Source organism: Mastigoproctus giganteus, chromosome 6 (genome assembly GCF_048544385.1).
Source record: "Mastigoproctus giganteus isolate SK-2022 chromosome 6, ASM4854438v1, whole genome shotgun sequence".
In the NCBI taxonomy this organism is placed as follows: Eukaryota; Metazoa; Arthropoda; class Arachnida; order Uropygi; family Thelyphonidae; genus Mastigoproctus; species Mastigoproctus giganteus.
Window position 1 is genome coordinate 64,927,235 of NC_143580.1, and position 17,945 is coordinate 64,945,179.

The following is a 17,945-nucleotide window of genomic DNA, read 5'->3' on the forward strand; positions in this document are numbered from 1 at the left end:
TCTGATGAGAAGGAAGCTTAATTAATTTAAACAGTTTTATTATATTACTTAGGTTTATTATAAATTTTATTCTGGTCTCTTTGCTGAATCTGTTGGTTCTGAAAAATAACAGATTCAGCAAAGAGACCCGAATAAAATTTATTTCGATATCAAAAAATCTCTATTTTCTTAAAAACAGACTTTTTAATATTAAAAATAAAATCTAGTGAGTTTCCAGTCATTAGATACTGACAGTTTGGCATACTATTAAATACCATTCGTCAAATTACCGGCTATCCATTTGACTGTGGCAATCACCCCTTCTCATTTGCCTAACTGTAGACTAGAGACGAATGTTGACTTATTAGATGAATTCTAACAAACTTCTATGCATAGTACTTACCTGAGCCTTTTCTTCTCGCACTTATATATTCTTTCAGGCAAAACAGATACCTTCGTCTACGCCTGATAGTATAGGCACAATCCGCAATGCTTCATTCCTTCTTTTGAAAGAAGGAACAAAGGCTCACCCACAGTGAACTGTAATATATGTTAAGGTTGGTTAATTTTTTTCTGGCGTATTTGGTCATTGTGCGCAGATTCATAATAAATGTGATATTTATTAAGTGTATCAGTGTATACAACTGTACGTTTACAGGTTGGTTTGCACGTTGTGCAAGCTGAAGCATTACAGGATGTTGGTGGAAGGCGGCTTATCTACTCAGAGATTTAGTTGCCCGATTGTCACACAAGTTTATGAACCGCAGAGAAGCTCCTTCGAATTCCACGAATTCCGATTCAAGACTGATAGGTGGTAGATGGAACCTTTGGTTTCTTCCACTGTTTAGAATCACCTGCGACGGATTCTTCGGGCATCTCTTGTAGGATAACACCCCAAACGTTTGGGATTGCATAGTAAAAGGGGAACTTAAGTATCAGCAAAGTATGAATCCTTCATCGGCTATGTCACGTACCTTTCACAAACTATTACGATTGGCTCAGACATGCCATGCTATGAATACACTCCCAAGTTTGCGTAGCCGATTACTGCAACGAAAGCATTTATGGGAACCAAATCCTACAGAAATCCTTTCCACTCAATGAAACTTGAAGTAGGAACCGGTTAAGAAATTCAAGGTCGTATAAAACGAAAGAGGATTTGCTTCGTCTTAGTGTCCAGTTTTCACCCTGCCAGAAGTAAATATTTAATAACAATTTGCTGAACTTGGACTCTTGTTTCAGAATACGAACAGCTCTTGATGTTCTCTCCTACAGAACTGTCACTTGCTGCTTGAATAAACAGTATGCTCTTATCCTCACGATATTAAGCCATCAGAAAATGTAGATAAAAGTATTGTTTTTGTTTGGTTTCATTCTGTATTTGTAAGCCTTATTGACCCTTACTGCCATCCGTAGTGTGGCTAAACCCAAATGGTGGTAATAATGGAATTGTTGAGGAATCTCTTGATCAAAATCAGTACTTTTTTATATTCATTCATCTCTGTGAGGTACATCGGATTATGTACGTATGTTGTAATACTTTAAGTCTACATTATCAGTACGGAATACGCCTTCTTTCTTTTCGCTTGTACGTGGTTGAAACATAATCGAGCTGTCCTTTCAGAAAGTTGGTATCTTAAACCAATTAGTAAACTAGTCGCTAATCTCCTCTCCTGTTCTGCGAGATTGTAAAGATTACCCTTTTTTTTTTATCGTCTCTTCCATGTGACATTACGAGCTGCTTAGAAGGTAGGCACGTCTTAGCATCAAAGTTTGCGCTACCTAATAAGTAAATCACATTAAAGTGTTCTACCTGCTCGAACTTTTCCCGCACGTTCCTACTTTCTAAATTAATTTCGCTCGCTGAGACTTGTTCGTAATTTGATCAGAGGCATTCAACGCTCGCTTTTTTGTCTGTCTGTTAACAACTTTTTACAACACCTGTGATTTACAAAAGCACATTGACTGTTAATCCATACTCACGAGTTTCAGATGATTTATTTCAATAAAGGAACAGAGAAGTTAAAATGATACACTTTTATTAACAAATGACTTTATTTCTAAGTCAGATTGAAAATGAACCTCATTAGCGATGAGTATTACTTCCGAGACTGCAAATTACAGGCATACATGAACTGGGCGGTAAAACCATCCTGGCATTATCCTGGACGTATCAATACCTTTATAAAAATCTCACTCCAAAACACAGTTATGAAAATATAAGAAAAAAAAAAAAAATGAAATGATTTTACGTGTTTCTTAAAACGGTAGATAAAAATTTACACGGAACATTATGATACAAGATGGCGCCCTTCGCACAACATTACTGCAAATAAAATAAAGTCTACAGAAAAAATATAAAATACTAACTAATACAAACACTCTTAAGTTGTGTAAAAATGGGTGCAGCAACAGTACCCACCTTAATTCCAAAGTAAGACAAATCTATCAAAGTTTCTTTGCATAAAAATGGTGGACCAAAAAACAGCCACAGCTGGTTACTAACTAACAAGGTCAGGCAACATGACATAAAGACAACACTTTCTTTTCTTACGATGACAAAAGAGTTGTCAGTTCTTTCGTCACTCACGTAATCCAAATGTAGTCGTGAAAAAGTTCAACATAATAAATCCCACGTGCTTCAAACGTGGACGTGAAGGCATGTTCGTATCCACACATCGCCACGCTTGGATAAACCAAGAGTCAAATCCACACAATTGAGCAACAACCACTGATAATCGCTGATGAATATCCATCACTCAAAAATTTAACATCACTTTAATGTTACTCTTGGTCCACGTCATTTCAGGATGATCCCACAGCTTAGGAGAAACAGCAACAGTTTTAAGAGTAGCTTTATTTGAAGTGACAAAAAAAGGTGGTCGGGTAATAAGTATACTGAACACTTTAAGAAGTGTCTCACGACAGCGTCAGTTGAAGGATTTACTGAGGTAAATCGTAAATGTGGTCCTCTCCTCTCCTCTTCAGGGATTCTGTCTTTGGATAGGGAGCAGGTCTGTCCCTTGGATCCTGTGGAAATAAAATGAAATATTAGTTTATAAATAAACATAAAATTGTAACATCAAGATCATCAGACTTGTCTCTTAACTTCCCTTGCCCTCTGATGGATAGGTCAATGGCAACTGAAGTACGAGGGAGCCGGTTTAAAGGCTTGATTAAGTGTCGCTGTCTGCTGAGAGTACGTTAATAATACTTAAGGAGAGCAGGAAATAAAAATTAAAGGTTAGTACAATTTAGCCAATGTTCGGTAAACAAAAAAGAAAAGCAGGATGGTGGGCAGACGTAGGGGCCATTGCTCTCTAGACTTATTTCTCTCTCTTTCACGCACACAGATGTATGTACCAATAGTGATATATTAAAATAATTGAAGCAATACTGATGGTAATAAGAAAAGATAATTTGAACAAAATTAATTACACAACAAAATGTCAGAAATGTAATTAGCGATGTAGATCTCTTAACTTTCAAATTAAAGTCGTTATCAAAAGAGTCAAAAATATTTTAAATGGATAATCAAGAATTATAGTCTGATTTAGTGGCTTCGGGGAATGTTAGACGCGGATGTTCTGTTATTTTTGTTGGCCACACGTTAAGAAAACTTTCGTTCACCACCCGAACTTCGATTCAGCAAGTTAGGCTTAACTGTACAAATATTAGTGAGGAACTGTGAATGTTATTTTACTCCTCTCGAAAACAGTTTGCTTGCCACGTGGTATGTTCTGTTATTTGGTTGTTATCGGGCCGTAAGCGCAGTGTGCTGCACGTGGTGCGGTGTGTATGAAAAGGGTAATAGAGTGGTGGAGGCGGAATGAGTACACGTCTTATGTGTCCTGTCTTGTGAAGCAATGCAGATGTTGAGAAGAAAGGTTACGGCCTGGTAGCTACAATTCCATTAAGAAAGAAATCTGAAGGACTTGAGAGACGCATTAGGAAACGAGTGTTAAGTAAATACACGCCTCTCCCAAGGAGGTTACTGGGTTAAGAGACCACACAATTCATTCTGTTCGCCATCCATCTCATTCAGTAGTAAAGCCAAGGGTGTTTATGTGCGTCTGGTGTAATGTATTCTTCCGAAAAGACTAAGAATCAATTCATTTAAAAATCCGGGTAGAAAAAAAGAATTATTAAAGCTTTCGTGTTTAGTTTTTGTCCTTAAAAATAACACGAACAGGAATCAGCTATATTTTTTTATTTATAAACTAAGGATTTTTTTTCCTTTTCCCCTGGAAACCGGATTTAGTTTCTCCGACTAGCAGCGTTTAGGGGATAAATCTATTTAAAGTCGTTACTGTGGGTCAAGGTAATACCCGTCAACAGGCGCTGTCTAGTGCCCTTCAGATGTTAAATTGCAATTTTTATGATAAATTAGCCTTAAGAACAGACGACGGTCTTTGAAATTTAAGACGTCTGTGTCTGCGAAGCGTCTGAACTTTAGGTGGTCTGTGTCCATGAAAATAGGAATAAAATTATTTGCTGTTCTTGGAATAAATCATATTCAAGTAGTTTAAGGTTATGAAAAAATTTCCTGTACTTGTTAAAAAAAAAACAAAAACAAAAAAGCGTTTTTCACTGAGAACAAGGTTCAGTTCTTGTTATTACAACAATTCGGTTCTTCTGGATTACTGTTTAAATGCTAATATCTTTTTATTTCAATTAAATGGTACTTTACAGTGAAGCCGAAACGCATGACACCAAGACGGATCAAAAATATATCCACTTTTGAAAGATGCACGCCTTCTATTGCAATTCCTCGCAAAGGATTTAAAATTAAAAAAAGACATATGTATTAGCATCATGAGTAACATCGAAAGACTTTCATAATCATTAGTTTTTCGCTGTGGGAAGTTTTGATTTATGAAGTAAAATACTGTAAACAACAAAAACACTAGTTCGATTTGACCTTGCTGTAAAAAAATGTCCTTCCCCAGAAAACTTTATAAGACGTACAATAACCTCCATTATCACCTAATGGTACCATCCAACTCCCAAAGCAACTTGTTATGAAAGCTGTTGTCACAAACCTCCCGAACCGACTTGTTATGAAAGCTGTTGGCACAAACCTCCCGAACCAACTTGTAATGAAAGCTGTTGCCACAAATCTCCCGAACCAATTTGTTATGAAGTTTCAATTGTTTGCGTATCTGTAACATTCCACATTAACTTATTCACCATTGGCAACTAAAAATATACGTAAAAACCATCATTTGGACTGGATATTACGTTCTTTGGGGTTAATTATGTGAAATAACGAGAAATTTCCCTATGCTGTATGTTAGGATTACTTTGTTACAAGTTAAAGGGGGATTATTTCAACGAGGAATTATTTCAAAAAATGTCGAATGTTTTATAGTTGAAAAACAGTGAGAAAATTATACGCCTGTCACTGAAATGGGCTAATTCAATTATTCTTCAAAACGCTTGAACATACTCATCACTGATGGGATTCGAATCGGAATTCAGAAGGAGCAGAAGCAGACTCATAACACGAGAAACATCTAAATCTCAGCCTTCAACAATTCAAGCTTAAACCATGACTCACATTTTATTCTATGAACCCTTCATATATATTTTTTTATTTTTAATAAAAATGATCTATCGTATGGAAGCCAAACAAAACTTTTATAGCTCATCATCAATTTATTCCAAAGAAATCCATGACGAGTAGTCGACGCAATCGTTTTAGTAATTCGGCACTTATTACACCCGCATCAGCAGTATAAAGACAGAAATGATGTAATGCCAGACGCTTGTACTTGTACGACGTATAATGGTTGACGTAGTGGCATTACAACTACGCTCTTTCTGCTTCGGTCTCTTTGCGCACGTCTTCACCAACAAAATTTCTCAAAATTGCTAACTTTCCGGGCTTTCTTATTCGCCGACATTTCCGGCGGCTAAGGTCGACTGAATAATTTAAGGAGTTTCGGTACGGTGCTGCTGGAGACGGTTATCCGGTCACGCTCGGTGCCGAAAGGATGACCAAGCGAGGTCATTGAGAAGAAGCTAAAGTCGTAAAAAAGAGTTTTCTTGAGCTTTTCGGAGTAAACGATCATTACAACGCCGGATTAGCCGGTGCACGTGAGAGCGGCGAAGTTGGGCTTGGGAACTGGTAGAGGGAACGCTAGCCTTTAAAAGGCGGTGATGTAGCCATCTGTATGGCTCGGGAGTTCAAGAGGATGTCTCGGTGATTTTCAAGCAGTCAATCGATGTAATACACACTTCTTTAAAATTGCTAATGGGTTGTAATAATGAGGATAAAATTCTGGCAAAGCGCTGGTAGTCAGCACGGAGAGAGGGGTTGCAGAGTATTCCTTGTCCGCACTCCAATAACCACGGGTTATTATTATCTGGCTAACATGTCAAATTTATAACTATCAAAACCGGTCTAACTATAAAGAACAGCTAAGTGTATCAACTGTGAGTATTAGTGATTTCTCTGCAAGAGCAGTAGATGTTTGGCTGTGTGGTTATGAAACCAACTTGTTTGGATTAGGATGTACGATTTGTTATTTTCTTCATAAAATAATTTGTTTCAAATTATACACGACTACACCAACACGAAATAAACTAGTTTCTTGGAGCAAATATGAGCTTATTTATTTTTATCTGAGTGCAGACTGTTATTAGCTACATCAGTGCATCGGCACTTCCGGCCAGTGTTATTTGCACAAGTGTGTCCTCGTGCTGATTTGCAGGTTGTGCAGGATAAAAAAGCGGAATAACTGAGGGCGAAACCCTACTCCCTGCTTCTGAGATTGACTAACTAACCGAGTTAAGAATCCTTCCAGTCTGAGGTTTGAACCCAGATCTCTCTAAACGAATGGCAGTGGCTAAATAACTGAACTGTCATTAAGGAGGCTGAGTGGGGAGACTGGATCGGTGATGCAATTGATCAAGACATCTTCCACCTTAAAGAAAATGAAAAAGAAAAGCGCTGAAGAAGTAGGCCAGTTCTTTATCTGGATGAAAAACTTAAGGGTATAAAACCCTCGTCCATGCTTTGAAAAAATAAAAAATAATTTTAAAAAATGTAATTATTGCTAGACGCACAGTCAGTTGCTAAAAGTTGCTGGTGTTGATTTACGTGTCCATTACTTTTCTCATGGTCAGCTTTATGCAGCATGTTAAAGAGTCAGATGTTCAAATAATTTTAATTTAAGGAGCAATGTTTCATTTGGATTACATACCATGTCCGCTATTTCTGAACAAAATGCTAAACTATTTTTTATATTATTTAATAATTATGTACCGATTTCAACCCACTTGGGCATGATGATAAGAGGATAACACAAGAAACGTTATTGCGGATTTATATTTATTCGCGTTTTGGAATAAATGGGTGAACCTTTGTTTTTAAAAATCAAGATTAAAATACCTTCTCACGGGTGTCAACCTTGTTAATAAGTGTCGCAAGGATAACAGAAATGTAAAAAATGAGCATTAAAGAATGCGTTTTAAACCTGGGTGAAGAACGGATAATCTAATTCATAAAAGATGGAAATTGGCTAATCATATTCAGTAGGCAGGATGCTATCTTTTGTTTTTATCTTAAAAGAAATCCTGTTTGACAAGAGATAATTTCAGACGTCACTTCCTTTTTCCCGTGATAATCCGACATACAAAGAGGAAGTACTGAAATATCAAACCTTGTACAAGTTCCTGTAATGGCATACTATTACGTTGTAGAAGTCTGTGCTTTCATATTTAAGCTAATAGAGAAGGTGTGGCGTAGAAAAATATAAATATGAACTTTGATTGATATATCTGTCATCGGATCATGCATTCGTATTATAAATAGCGCGATGTTCATATCTGACAACACTGGTTATTATAGGATCAGTTTATATTAACCAATTCGATGACTTATTTATTCCAACAAGTCAGAGAAAATATATCCATGGTATAGTCCTCACAGTGAATTCAAGGAGTATTAAAAATATGATAGTGCAGGAGCCAACAGCTGGTAGTGACTATACAAATTTGTAGTATCAAAAATGATTGGTATCCAAATAAATTTCAGTGGTCAAAAGAAAGACTAAGGACTTCAATTTCAGGACAGACTATAGCTGATGAGGTATTTCTTGGGCGCTATTAACTGGTGTGACAATTGTATTGTTGTTGAATATTAGGGAATTATGGTTAATGTTTAAGAAATTTACTCTAGAAACCAACAATTAAGCATATTTTAAGCAAACACCGATGGAGAGGTTAGCGAAAGTTGAAAATCGCTGGCGATAAAAGCCTAGAATGGAAACAATGATGTCTATTTGTACGTCAAATATATAAAAAAAAAACAAAAAAAAAAAAACAGAAAGAGAACCATTTTAGGCATCTTAGAAGATGGAAGCTCCGAAATCACAAAAACTCAACCGAAGTGGTAGAGGATTTTTTTTTTTACGTAATTTGCAAGGTCCGTTACAACAGAAATTACGTTGGAATTCAATCCAGTGGGATGCAGTGAAGATGATAAAAATACGGGATGTTACTACTTCAGAAATACTGAAAAGTCTACTGAAGGTAAAGGAGGGAAGACGCAAAGGCAGATGGTATTAGACAGCATGAAATTGTTAGAAATTTCAAGAAGACCATTATTAGATTCTGGGATGATTCCCTCAGATTGAAAACGCGCTAATGTGTCCATATGAAAGGATTTAAAGACGCAAAAATGAAATTTATACAGCACTAGAAGAAATGAAAAAAAAAAAAAAATAAAATAATAATAAAACACTTAATTTTCCCATTCTTGAAAATAATTTGTACAAATATTCTCTACATTTATTCAAAATGACTTCTTACCCAGCACTAGGTGTAAGTTTATTCTAACAATTACTCTTAGGCTAAATGGAAATTTCCATAAATTCATTTTAATATCGCATATCCCATGATGTTTCATGAGGTCGACTTCTGTGGTAGGCAAGATTACAGAACATATGGTTGAGGACACAATATAGGAGCGCTTCGATAAAAACGAAATCCTGAAGGATCTCAGCAATTGGACTTGCGTGGCCAATTTGGTTAATTTCTCTGACGAGACCATAAAACAGATAAGTGCAATGTATCTAAATAAATCTGCATTGCAGCAATTAAAAAACACGAATGTGCACCTTCTTAAATTAGGCAATTCAATTCTTTTATAAATTCGTAACTCGAAGACGCAGATTACTTCCTCTACACACACAGTTATACGAGTATAAATTGTGAACAGAAATTTTAAATTTGCGAAATGTGTTACGTATCAGCAAGTTCACCATCATGCGTACAACTGGCCACTTCTGCGATGTAATAAATTATAGGAAGGATCACAAAATGAACGATGAATAGCTAACCATGTGCAATATTAAAAACTTTCAACATCATATGACAATAAATGCTCATCAAAATAAAATGACAGGAAGGAATTTATTACTGAGAATAATTTTTTGTCCTGCACATATTACCACTATGCATTTTCAGTTGAATTTTTATTCAATTATTATAATTAGGAAACTAACCTTACGTTTTGTTAATCATAATTAACGTTAAGAATGTGAATGTTTTTCTATAATTCAGTCAAAATAAAAGTTGTAATACTTTTGTAGTTTAAATCTTCAAACGTGGCAAGAGAGAGAGAGTATTTCATTTTCTGAGCACGCATTACAAAATACAGATAATCAGTAATAAATAAGGACATTTGTCAAGTATTTTCAAATATGCATCAAGTGACAGAATCTAGCATTGCGCACATAACGACAAACACTGGTAAGTGGCCCTTTCATCCTAGAGGCTTGCCACAGATATTCTCTCAAGTATGTCAAGCTGGGCTTGATATCTGGGAGGCTAAAACGTTGATAAAACTGATATTCAGATGACACTTGAGTCAAGTGGATCAGATCATTCTGCTACAACCAAATCCTCTGCTTGTACCTTCATGATGTCGAGACTGTTAGTAACCCTAGCATAACCCTTGGGCAACTCCTGAAACACGGTACCTAGTATACTGGTGGTGAACACCCAGTATGAAACAAAGCACGGGTCGAGATATGGCGTCCACACCACACAGAGGAATACCACCCATCTGTGTTAACAGACAATACTAGGTGGCAAATGACTTCCATCAACTAGTGCAATACCACATCTTTGCTTATTTGAGGCTTGAAGTGATGAAATCCATGTTTAGTCTCTACCATTGATTCAACCACTGCTCATCTTAGTTGTCATATTTATTCGCTGTACGATTCCTTTCGCTTCAAAGATGGTATGGTGCTTATACATATGACCGCTCTGATATTCCCTGTCAGAGATTTAGTAATTCAGAAGCTCCTCTTTTCTGTCTACTTTTGCTTAAAATCTATTTTCTGCATTTTGTCAAATTCATCTGTTACCTCTTTCGTTCTCCAACTCCACTAATCATTTGCAACTCTCTGACTTCATTTCTTTGAAATGAAGGAAAGGTTAGCCTCGCTGTTAGGAAAGTCCAACTTTCCTAACAGCGAGGCAAATTTTCCTTGGTAATTTTAATGTTCACAATTCAGGCTGGCTTCAGTTTTCTAGTTACACGGACCCAGTTGGTCGAGATGCTGAGCTTTTGCAATTACTAATTATCTTGCACATATTGTTCATTTACTTACCAGAATATCAGACAATTCTAAACACAGCCAATACTCTTGATCTTACTCTCACAAACAACCCTTTCAAGTAAACTGTCGAGGTGAGCGGCCCTCTAGGAACCTCAGATCACAACTTGGTGACGATCTCTTCTCCTTTCATTCGTGGACATTCCTCAACCTGGTGTTAATTTGGTATTACAAGAATGCATAATAGAATGATCTGCGAGATTTATATTCTTCTTTTCTTTAGTTGGATTACTGGTTTAAATCTTCCGATGTCAATGTTTTCTCGGATCGTGTCAATGAAATTATTCTTGTAGGGATGTTAAAATTCTTTATTCCACACTCCACCTTAAAGTCTCGTCCTTTATCTAAAGCAACTTTCCTAACAGTGAGGTAAGTTTCCTTGGTGATTTTGATGATCACAATTCCAGCTGGCGCACCCTGCCATGTTGAATTGTTTTCCGGATAGAAATGGGATCTTCTGAGGCGATGACGCGGCTCTTGTTATTCCAATAAATGCGCTAAGGCTGTTCAAGATGAGAATGTTGCATATCGCAATTGGTTTCCATTCATATCTCCACGTTCATTATCTGCCTACACCAGAGCTCGCAAGATCTGTAAAGCAGTTATTGATCAGCGCAAACTAGATCCAGAGCAGTCTAAGAGTAGAAAACTTGCTTCTTGTCCAAATGGTAGTCGAGCATTCTGGTCTCTCGCGAAACTACTGGGCGTAACTCTTGCCCATTTCTACTCCCACCTCTGTTAAAACGCGATGGCTCTATTGTCATCCCAGCTAAAGATAAAGCCGACTTATTAGCATCCTACTTTTCTTTTAACCCTTCTATTGACGAATTTGGTAAACTATCTCATACCATTTCCAGTAAACTCTACTCAATGCCGACTGTAGTCTTCTGTCAGAAGGATGTCAGACTATTTTTGAACAATCTTGATACCAAGAAAGCTCCAGGTCCTGATGGTATTTCTACACTTGTAGTAGTAGTAGCAGCAGTGGCATTTGATGCAAGAAAGCAAGTGTATGAGCTTATGCAGCATCAGCCAAAAAAAAAAAAAAAAAAAAATCATACCATTCCCTCCAAATGCCTGTCCAGTTCCTCCTTAAATTTATTCAACCTATCAACTTCCACAACGACAGATGGAACTTTTTTCCAGCAATTAACCACCCACTGGCTAAAGGCAAATTTCCGCACATCTAATCTACATCTGTCTTTTCTTAATTTGAATTTATGTCCCCTTAGGTTGGTAATCTGAACAAGTGGAAGGATCCCATCAGAATTCAGTGTGCTCAACCTATTCAAGGCTTTATATACCTGAATCAGATTACCGAGCAGGTGCCTAGTCTCCAGCCACTGCAATTTGCAGAACTTAAGCCTCTCTTGGTAACAGGATCCCTTCATTCCCCTAACCAATCTTGTTGCCCTTCTCTGTACACGCTCAAGTAAATCTACATCCTTCCTAAAATGAAGCCTCCAGACCTGTACGCAGTACTCAAGGCGTGGCCTGACCATTGCCTTATACAGAGGGATAATCACCTCCTTTTCCCTGCTAGCAAAATTCCTATATATCATTGACAAAGCCCCATGACCTGCCCTGGCAGCCTGTCTGCATTGCTCAGAAAACTTCATATCTGACTGCACAATTACTCCCAGGTCTTTTTCATTTTCTACCACCTTAAGTGTAGTACCACACAGTTGCTACGTTTCTCTGGGGTTACTTCTACCCATATGCAGTACTTTGCATTTGTCAAGGTTAAACTTCAGTTGCCACTTCTTAGCCCATCTGCCCAAATTATCCAGATCCTGTTGCAGTAGCACACTGCCATTATTGTCATTAACAACCCTGCCAACCTTTGTATCATCTGCAAACTTCGACACTAAGCCTGATATACCTTCATCAATATCATTGATAAATACACAAAACAACAGTGGACCCAACACCGAACCCTGTGGGACTCCACTAATAACATTAGTCCACGAAGAGCAGCACCCAGTGATTACCACTTAACCATCCTTTTATCCATTGTAGCAACTTACCCTTAATACCGTTCTGCTCCAATTTGTACAATAATCTTCCATGCGCAACAGTGTCAAAAGCTTTCCTGAAATCCAAATATATGATATCAAAATTATTTTTTGCATCCAGTTCCTTTGTAACCACATCATAATATCCTATCAAATTTGTCAGACAAGACTTTCCCTTAACAAACCCATGCTGTGTCTAAATTATTGCTGCAGTCTTGTCTAGATGATCCTGCAATGCATCTTTAACCAGTAACTCCATTATTTTACCCGGAACAGAAGTTAAACTAACTGGTCTGTAATTACTCGTGTCACCCTTCGATCCCCCTTTGTGAATTGGGGATACATTTGCACATCTCCAGTCCGTGGGAACCTCCGCTGAGTCCAAGGACGCTCTCATAGTTATGGCCAAGGGTTTGCTTAGTTGCTTTGCCGCCTCCTTTAATATAACTGGATAGATCCCATCCACCCCTGGTGCTTTTCTTATGTTTAACTTCAACAATTTCTCTTTCACTTTGCTTTCCGTTATTACAAAATCATTAAGCACCCTGCTACAATTTGATAACCTTCTGCCATTTTCAAACCTTAATAATTCCTCATGTGTGAATGTAGATGCAAAATACTCATTCAGTTTGTTTGCTATCTGAGCAGGATCATCAACAGTCGAACCATCGATGTCAAGTGGACCAATCATATTCAGCCCCTTCCTTTTAGAGTTTATATAAGTAAAGAAATCCTTGCTGTTTTTCTTAGCATATTTTGCCAAGGATTTCTCGTAATCTGCCTTTGCCTGATTATAACCAGCGTAACTATAAGCCTACGTATTAAGTATAATATAAAATAACAATTATGTAAATAAAAGGGCAAACACTTATCGTTTTTTTTCGGAGCCTGCAACTGACAGCTGTAATTTTTAAAGAGAGTCAGCGCCCTCTTGTTCTTACTCTGTTTTCAGGTCAGATTAAATTTTCGTTAGGCTTTCAGAAACTCTGAAAAATAGACTCATATAATTTATGAATTAATATATTTTTTTTTTGTATCAGAAAGTTAGCAAAAATACAAAAACTAAAATAAAATACAAATTTCGGCGAATTCCAAGCATCCTGCGTTCTAAGTGATTCTCAGGATTTTCTGCTCTACAAAAGAAGAAACGATCCTTAGAACATTGCCTCTTCTATTTTAGCTACAGTTGCTCCTTCTTTAAGATTTTGTTTTATTGTACGTGACTGCCTAATCTCGCTTTCTGTACATTTAATTTTGCACCATACACTTTTCAGTTCGTTAAAATTTCCAAATAAGGGCTTCGAAACTCGATCCAAATCCTAGCCATAAAATTCAGCTCGGTATTTAGCCAAATGTTCCACTCATTGAACATATAATCACATGAAATGAAACAATAAATTTAGAAGCCATTACAGTGAATAAATTGTTAAAACGACAAAATTTGAACTGACCGCAAACATCTTGTTTCCCCAAATCAAACGATTTTGGGTTTATAAATGCTTCCAACAGCGTAAGTGATCTTTTAAGAGTGCTGCTGCTCAAGGTGATTGCTTTAAAAATATTATTTATTTATTTTTTAATTATAGTATCTGTTTTCTTTTAAACTGGTTGGGTCATGGAACTTAATTGTCAAACCTTGTATATGACTACATTGAGAACAATTCCTATCCAATAGCACCAAATTGGCTTTCGCAATTATGCAGCACTTTTAATGTGAAATTGGAGTAGTTTGATTTATTGTTTCGAAATTCTGTTTCATTAGGGTTAATAAATCGCTGATGACATTTTGTTTTTCTTAAAAGTAAAGTGTAACGACCGTAGTTTTGAGACTGAGGACTTCTAATTGGCAATTGTGGATAGTTCATACTAAACATGCGATACAGTAATATTCTGGACTTGAGCCAGGACTTTTCTACTCGTGAGAGAACAGGCTGCGCGTGCGGGAGTGTAATATCATTAATCTCCTACAACAGCATATGAAAGGTGCCTTGTCGGTTGGTAAGAATAGTAATTATTAGCCATTGAGTTTTAGGTTACTGAGTGCACTCACCTTTGGAATGAATGTTTTAAGTTCTTGATTTATTCCATCTTTACCTTCTAGCTCTGGATCATCTGCCATAGGAATTGTGGCATATGGCGAAGGATAATGGTCCGGTGAACCCAGAGGATCTGAGGCCACAAGAGGTCTGGTCTTGTCGATGTCCACATAACGCTGCATGGTTCCAATCATGGCCAGATGTTTTTCGGCTGCTAATGCTGAAAAATAAAGAAAAAAGGAGGTTTAAAGCTATGGCTAAAAAGTGTGGATTATTTATTAGGTAGAATAAAAGTATATGAAAAGACCATAAAGCCGGATTGGGAAGATATATTTATGGAAAAATCACGATCTTTAGACGTTTTAGCAATTGCAGAAATTTCATTAATAGTAGCCATACAATGCGGTTTCGTACTTAACTCGCGTCAGAACTTTTTCATAATTGAAACAAATACACCTTGAAACTAATTATAATTATCACTACAGGACAAAGGAATGGTGTCTGAAGAATTTTATGTTTAGTCTATTAAAATTAAGGGCTGAAAGATGATTCTTTAAGCGAAATTAACTTCGGGAATTCAATCTTTTTTTAAAATAAAAACGTCTGAAAAACTAAAGCAGAAGTTTTTTTGGACTAATTTATTGTTCCAAGGGATATACAGAAACGTGGGAACAAAAGCATGAGTTGTACTGATGTTTTTTTTATTCTTAAATTGAACAATGTTTCTTTTTACTGAATCTAAATAAGTCTAATTTAAATTTCAATAAGAAAAATTAAAATCTATAAAGGCCAACGCAGTCGATCATTGGCACTCCCATAATCTTTGCAATTATTTATGGAGAAACTAACGAACTACGCAAATCAGTGGAGTTAACGATGGATAGAATTTTTCTTCTTAAAAGCCTGCTCCTTGGATAGACCTGGAGATGCTACCTTTGTTGTCGCCATAAGAAATAATTTGAAGCAACACAGTCATAATATTATCTGATATTACATCTTTATAGAAAGGTCTTCTACAAAGAAATTATTGGTGAAATTGTGCTCAAAACACTTATGGGTTTAAAGTGAAAGGATGTCATCAAACGCATGACTCATTCGTAGTAACAGAAGAAAGAATAAAGCTCTTTTGTATTGTTATTAAAATGTACACATATTTGTAATATTTTAGGGTTAACAGCTACGTGACCTGACCACCACTTCTAGGGTAGTATGGTCACCATAGCTACGAACATGTTTAGTCACTGTTGAATCATCCTTTCTCTAAAAATCATTACGCATGGACACGTCATACTCCCAAGTGGATGACATATGTTTGTTATGGTCCATTGTTTCCAGGCGTTTGCTGATAATATCATCATATCCTAGGAAGAAGAAGCCGTCCTAATGATAATGACTTGTTTAATTTATGTTGGTATGTTAAACGAATTTCTTTATAAGGCTGTCTGAGTCATATATATGGAGTGCAGAGCATCACGAGGGAAGACTGTAGTTCGGAGGTAAGGATTAGTAAATATCTTGGAAGGAATATATCTAGGTACAGAATACTTTCAAATTTTAAAGTACGAATCAAAGGTTTCTCTTTTGATTTTGAAACTGAAATTTTATGTTAAAAAAAAAAAAGTTTCAGAGGTAGAAAAAACTGAAATTTTTTGTTAACAAAAACCAGTTTCAGAGGTAGAAAAATCATGCAGCCCGCGCTTGAGACCGACTAACTTGGTCACTTGTGAAAATAGCCCTTAAAAATTCTTCACATCATTGACGGGATTACAACCCGTGACAGGGCGAATAACTTAATGCATACGTTTAGAAATTAAGTTTATTTTTATTAATCTGCCTCGCTAATAAGAGATTGTTTCGCTTAAACTGAAAATGAACTGAATTAACTTTTTATTTGGTTCTTTTATTAATTCATAATTTTTTAGATTAAACTTATATAGTTTCCTTAAGTGTTTCAGCCAGCTAATTGCATTGCACATTAAGAATGGGGATTTTGTCAACAATCAAACCATATACAATCGCTCCAGTTTTTAATTAATATATATTTTTTAACCTTCTCTAATTCGCACGGAATTTCATCCCGCAAAACAGACAAGCCGATCATAGAATGCACTCAGTTTACAGAAATAACATTCCTGAAGCTTACAAGCCTTAGCTGCATATATTCTAAAACAAATGCGATCCAACTCTATCAGAACTGGGACGAGGATGCCGTGAGTGAGATATCTACCTCTGATACCATGTACAAATTATGCACTGGCACAAAAAAGAGAAATCAATAAATACCTATCTAAAGAATCTTTGTGAAGTAAATTCTTGGTCCTTATCAAAATTACGATTCTTATCAAAAGGAGCCTGAGCGGGACGAAGGCTTTCCCAGATTCAGAAATGCCCATGGCATATACGCGGACACCTATGTGTGTGAACCCTGCTCCACAGGCATCCACGACTTCATCTGTGGAATCGATGTTGATCGGTTCCACAGATGATTGAAGAGATGATGGGGGTTACGATTCTTATTAAAAGGAGCCTGAGCGGGATGAAAGCTTTCCCATATTCAGAAATTATGCATGCTAGTATAGAATCCGTGTGGTGTGAGTTGGAAGCAAAAGTATGATGAAGTGAGCTCGCAGGGCTGAAAATACCGGAACCATTAGCAGGTAGCGTGGTAAGGAGAGTGATTGTAGTTGTTAAAAGGTAAGTGCATGCGTGGTAATTTCAGGAAGGAACGCTATGACAGCTTAGGGTGACACGCAGAGGGCAAATACATTAGAATTGTGGAATATTTTTAAGGCAATAGTCGCAGAAGCCATTAAGGCAATATGACACGAGGAGGATTTCATAGTGGGTGAAAAATGAGCTTATCAGTTTGAGAAAAAAAAAAAAAAAAAATGGTGGCCTGGAAAAGTTACTGAGCAATAAAAGGTACCGATGCTTATAACAGCTACAAGATGATCTGTAACAATACCACAGAAAAGGTTAGGCTAAATAATGAGAAATCACTGGCTAAGAATGTAAAGAGGGAGGACAAGGAGTTTTTCATGTTTGTAAATACAGAGAAGAAAAATAACCAATTCTACAGGACTTTCGCGTAATAGGCGCGGGGAAATTGAGTTAAAACAGCTGATATTTGGGGCAAATTGAACAGTTCTTTGCATACAGACGAAAGATCCTTTGTGGCTAGGAGAAATTGGGCAAGCAATATGGACATTCCAGAAGACAACTGATTAGAAAAGCTTTAGAACCTAAGGAAATAAGGACTCCTGGAGTTAGTGGCATATTCC

General features: G+C 36.8%; 1 protein-coding gene across 1 annotated transcript in view; it reads right to left on the reverse strand.

The window, feature by feature from the left end:
• Window positions 1-2,269: 2,269 nt before the first annotated feature.
• The window catches only part of LOC150084358 (hemicentin-1-like), a 117,100-nt gene continuing 101,424 nt past the window's right edge, over window positions 2,270-17,945 (reverse strand). Inside the window, exons 36-37 of the mRNA XM_090376196.1 lie at window positions 14,679-14,884; window positions 2,270-3,009 (exon numbers count right to left, since the gene is read on the reverse strand). Coding sequence (XP_090232322.1) covers window positions 2,923-3,009; window positions 14,679-14,884 — 293 coding nt within the window. The 3' untranslated portion in view covers window positions 2,270-2,922. The remainder of the gene's footprint in view (window positions 3,010-14,678; window positions 14,885-17,945) is intronic.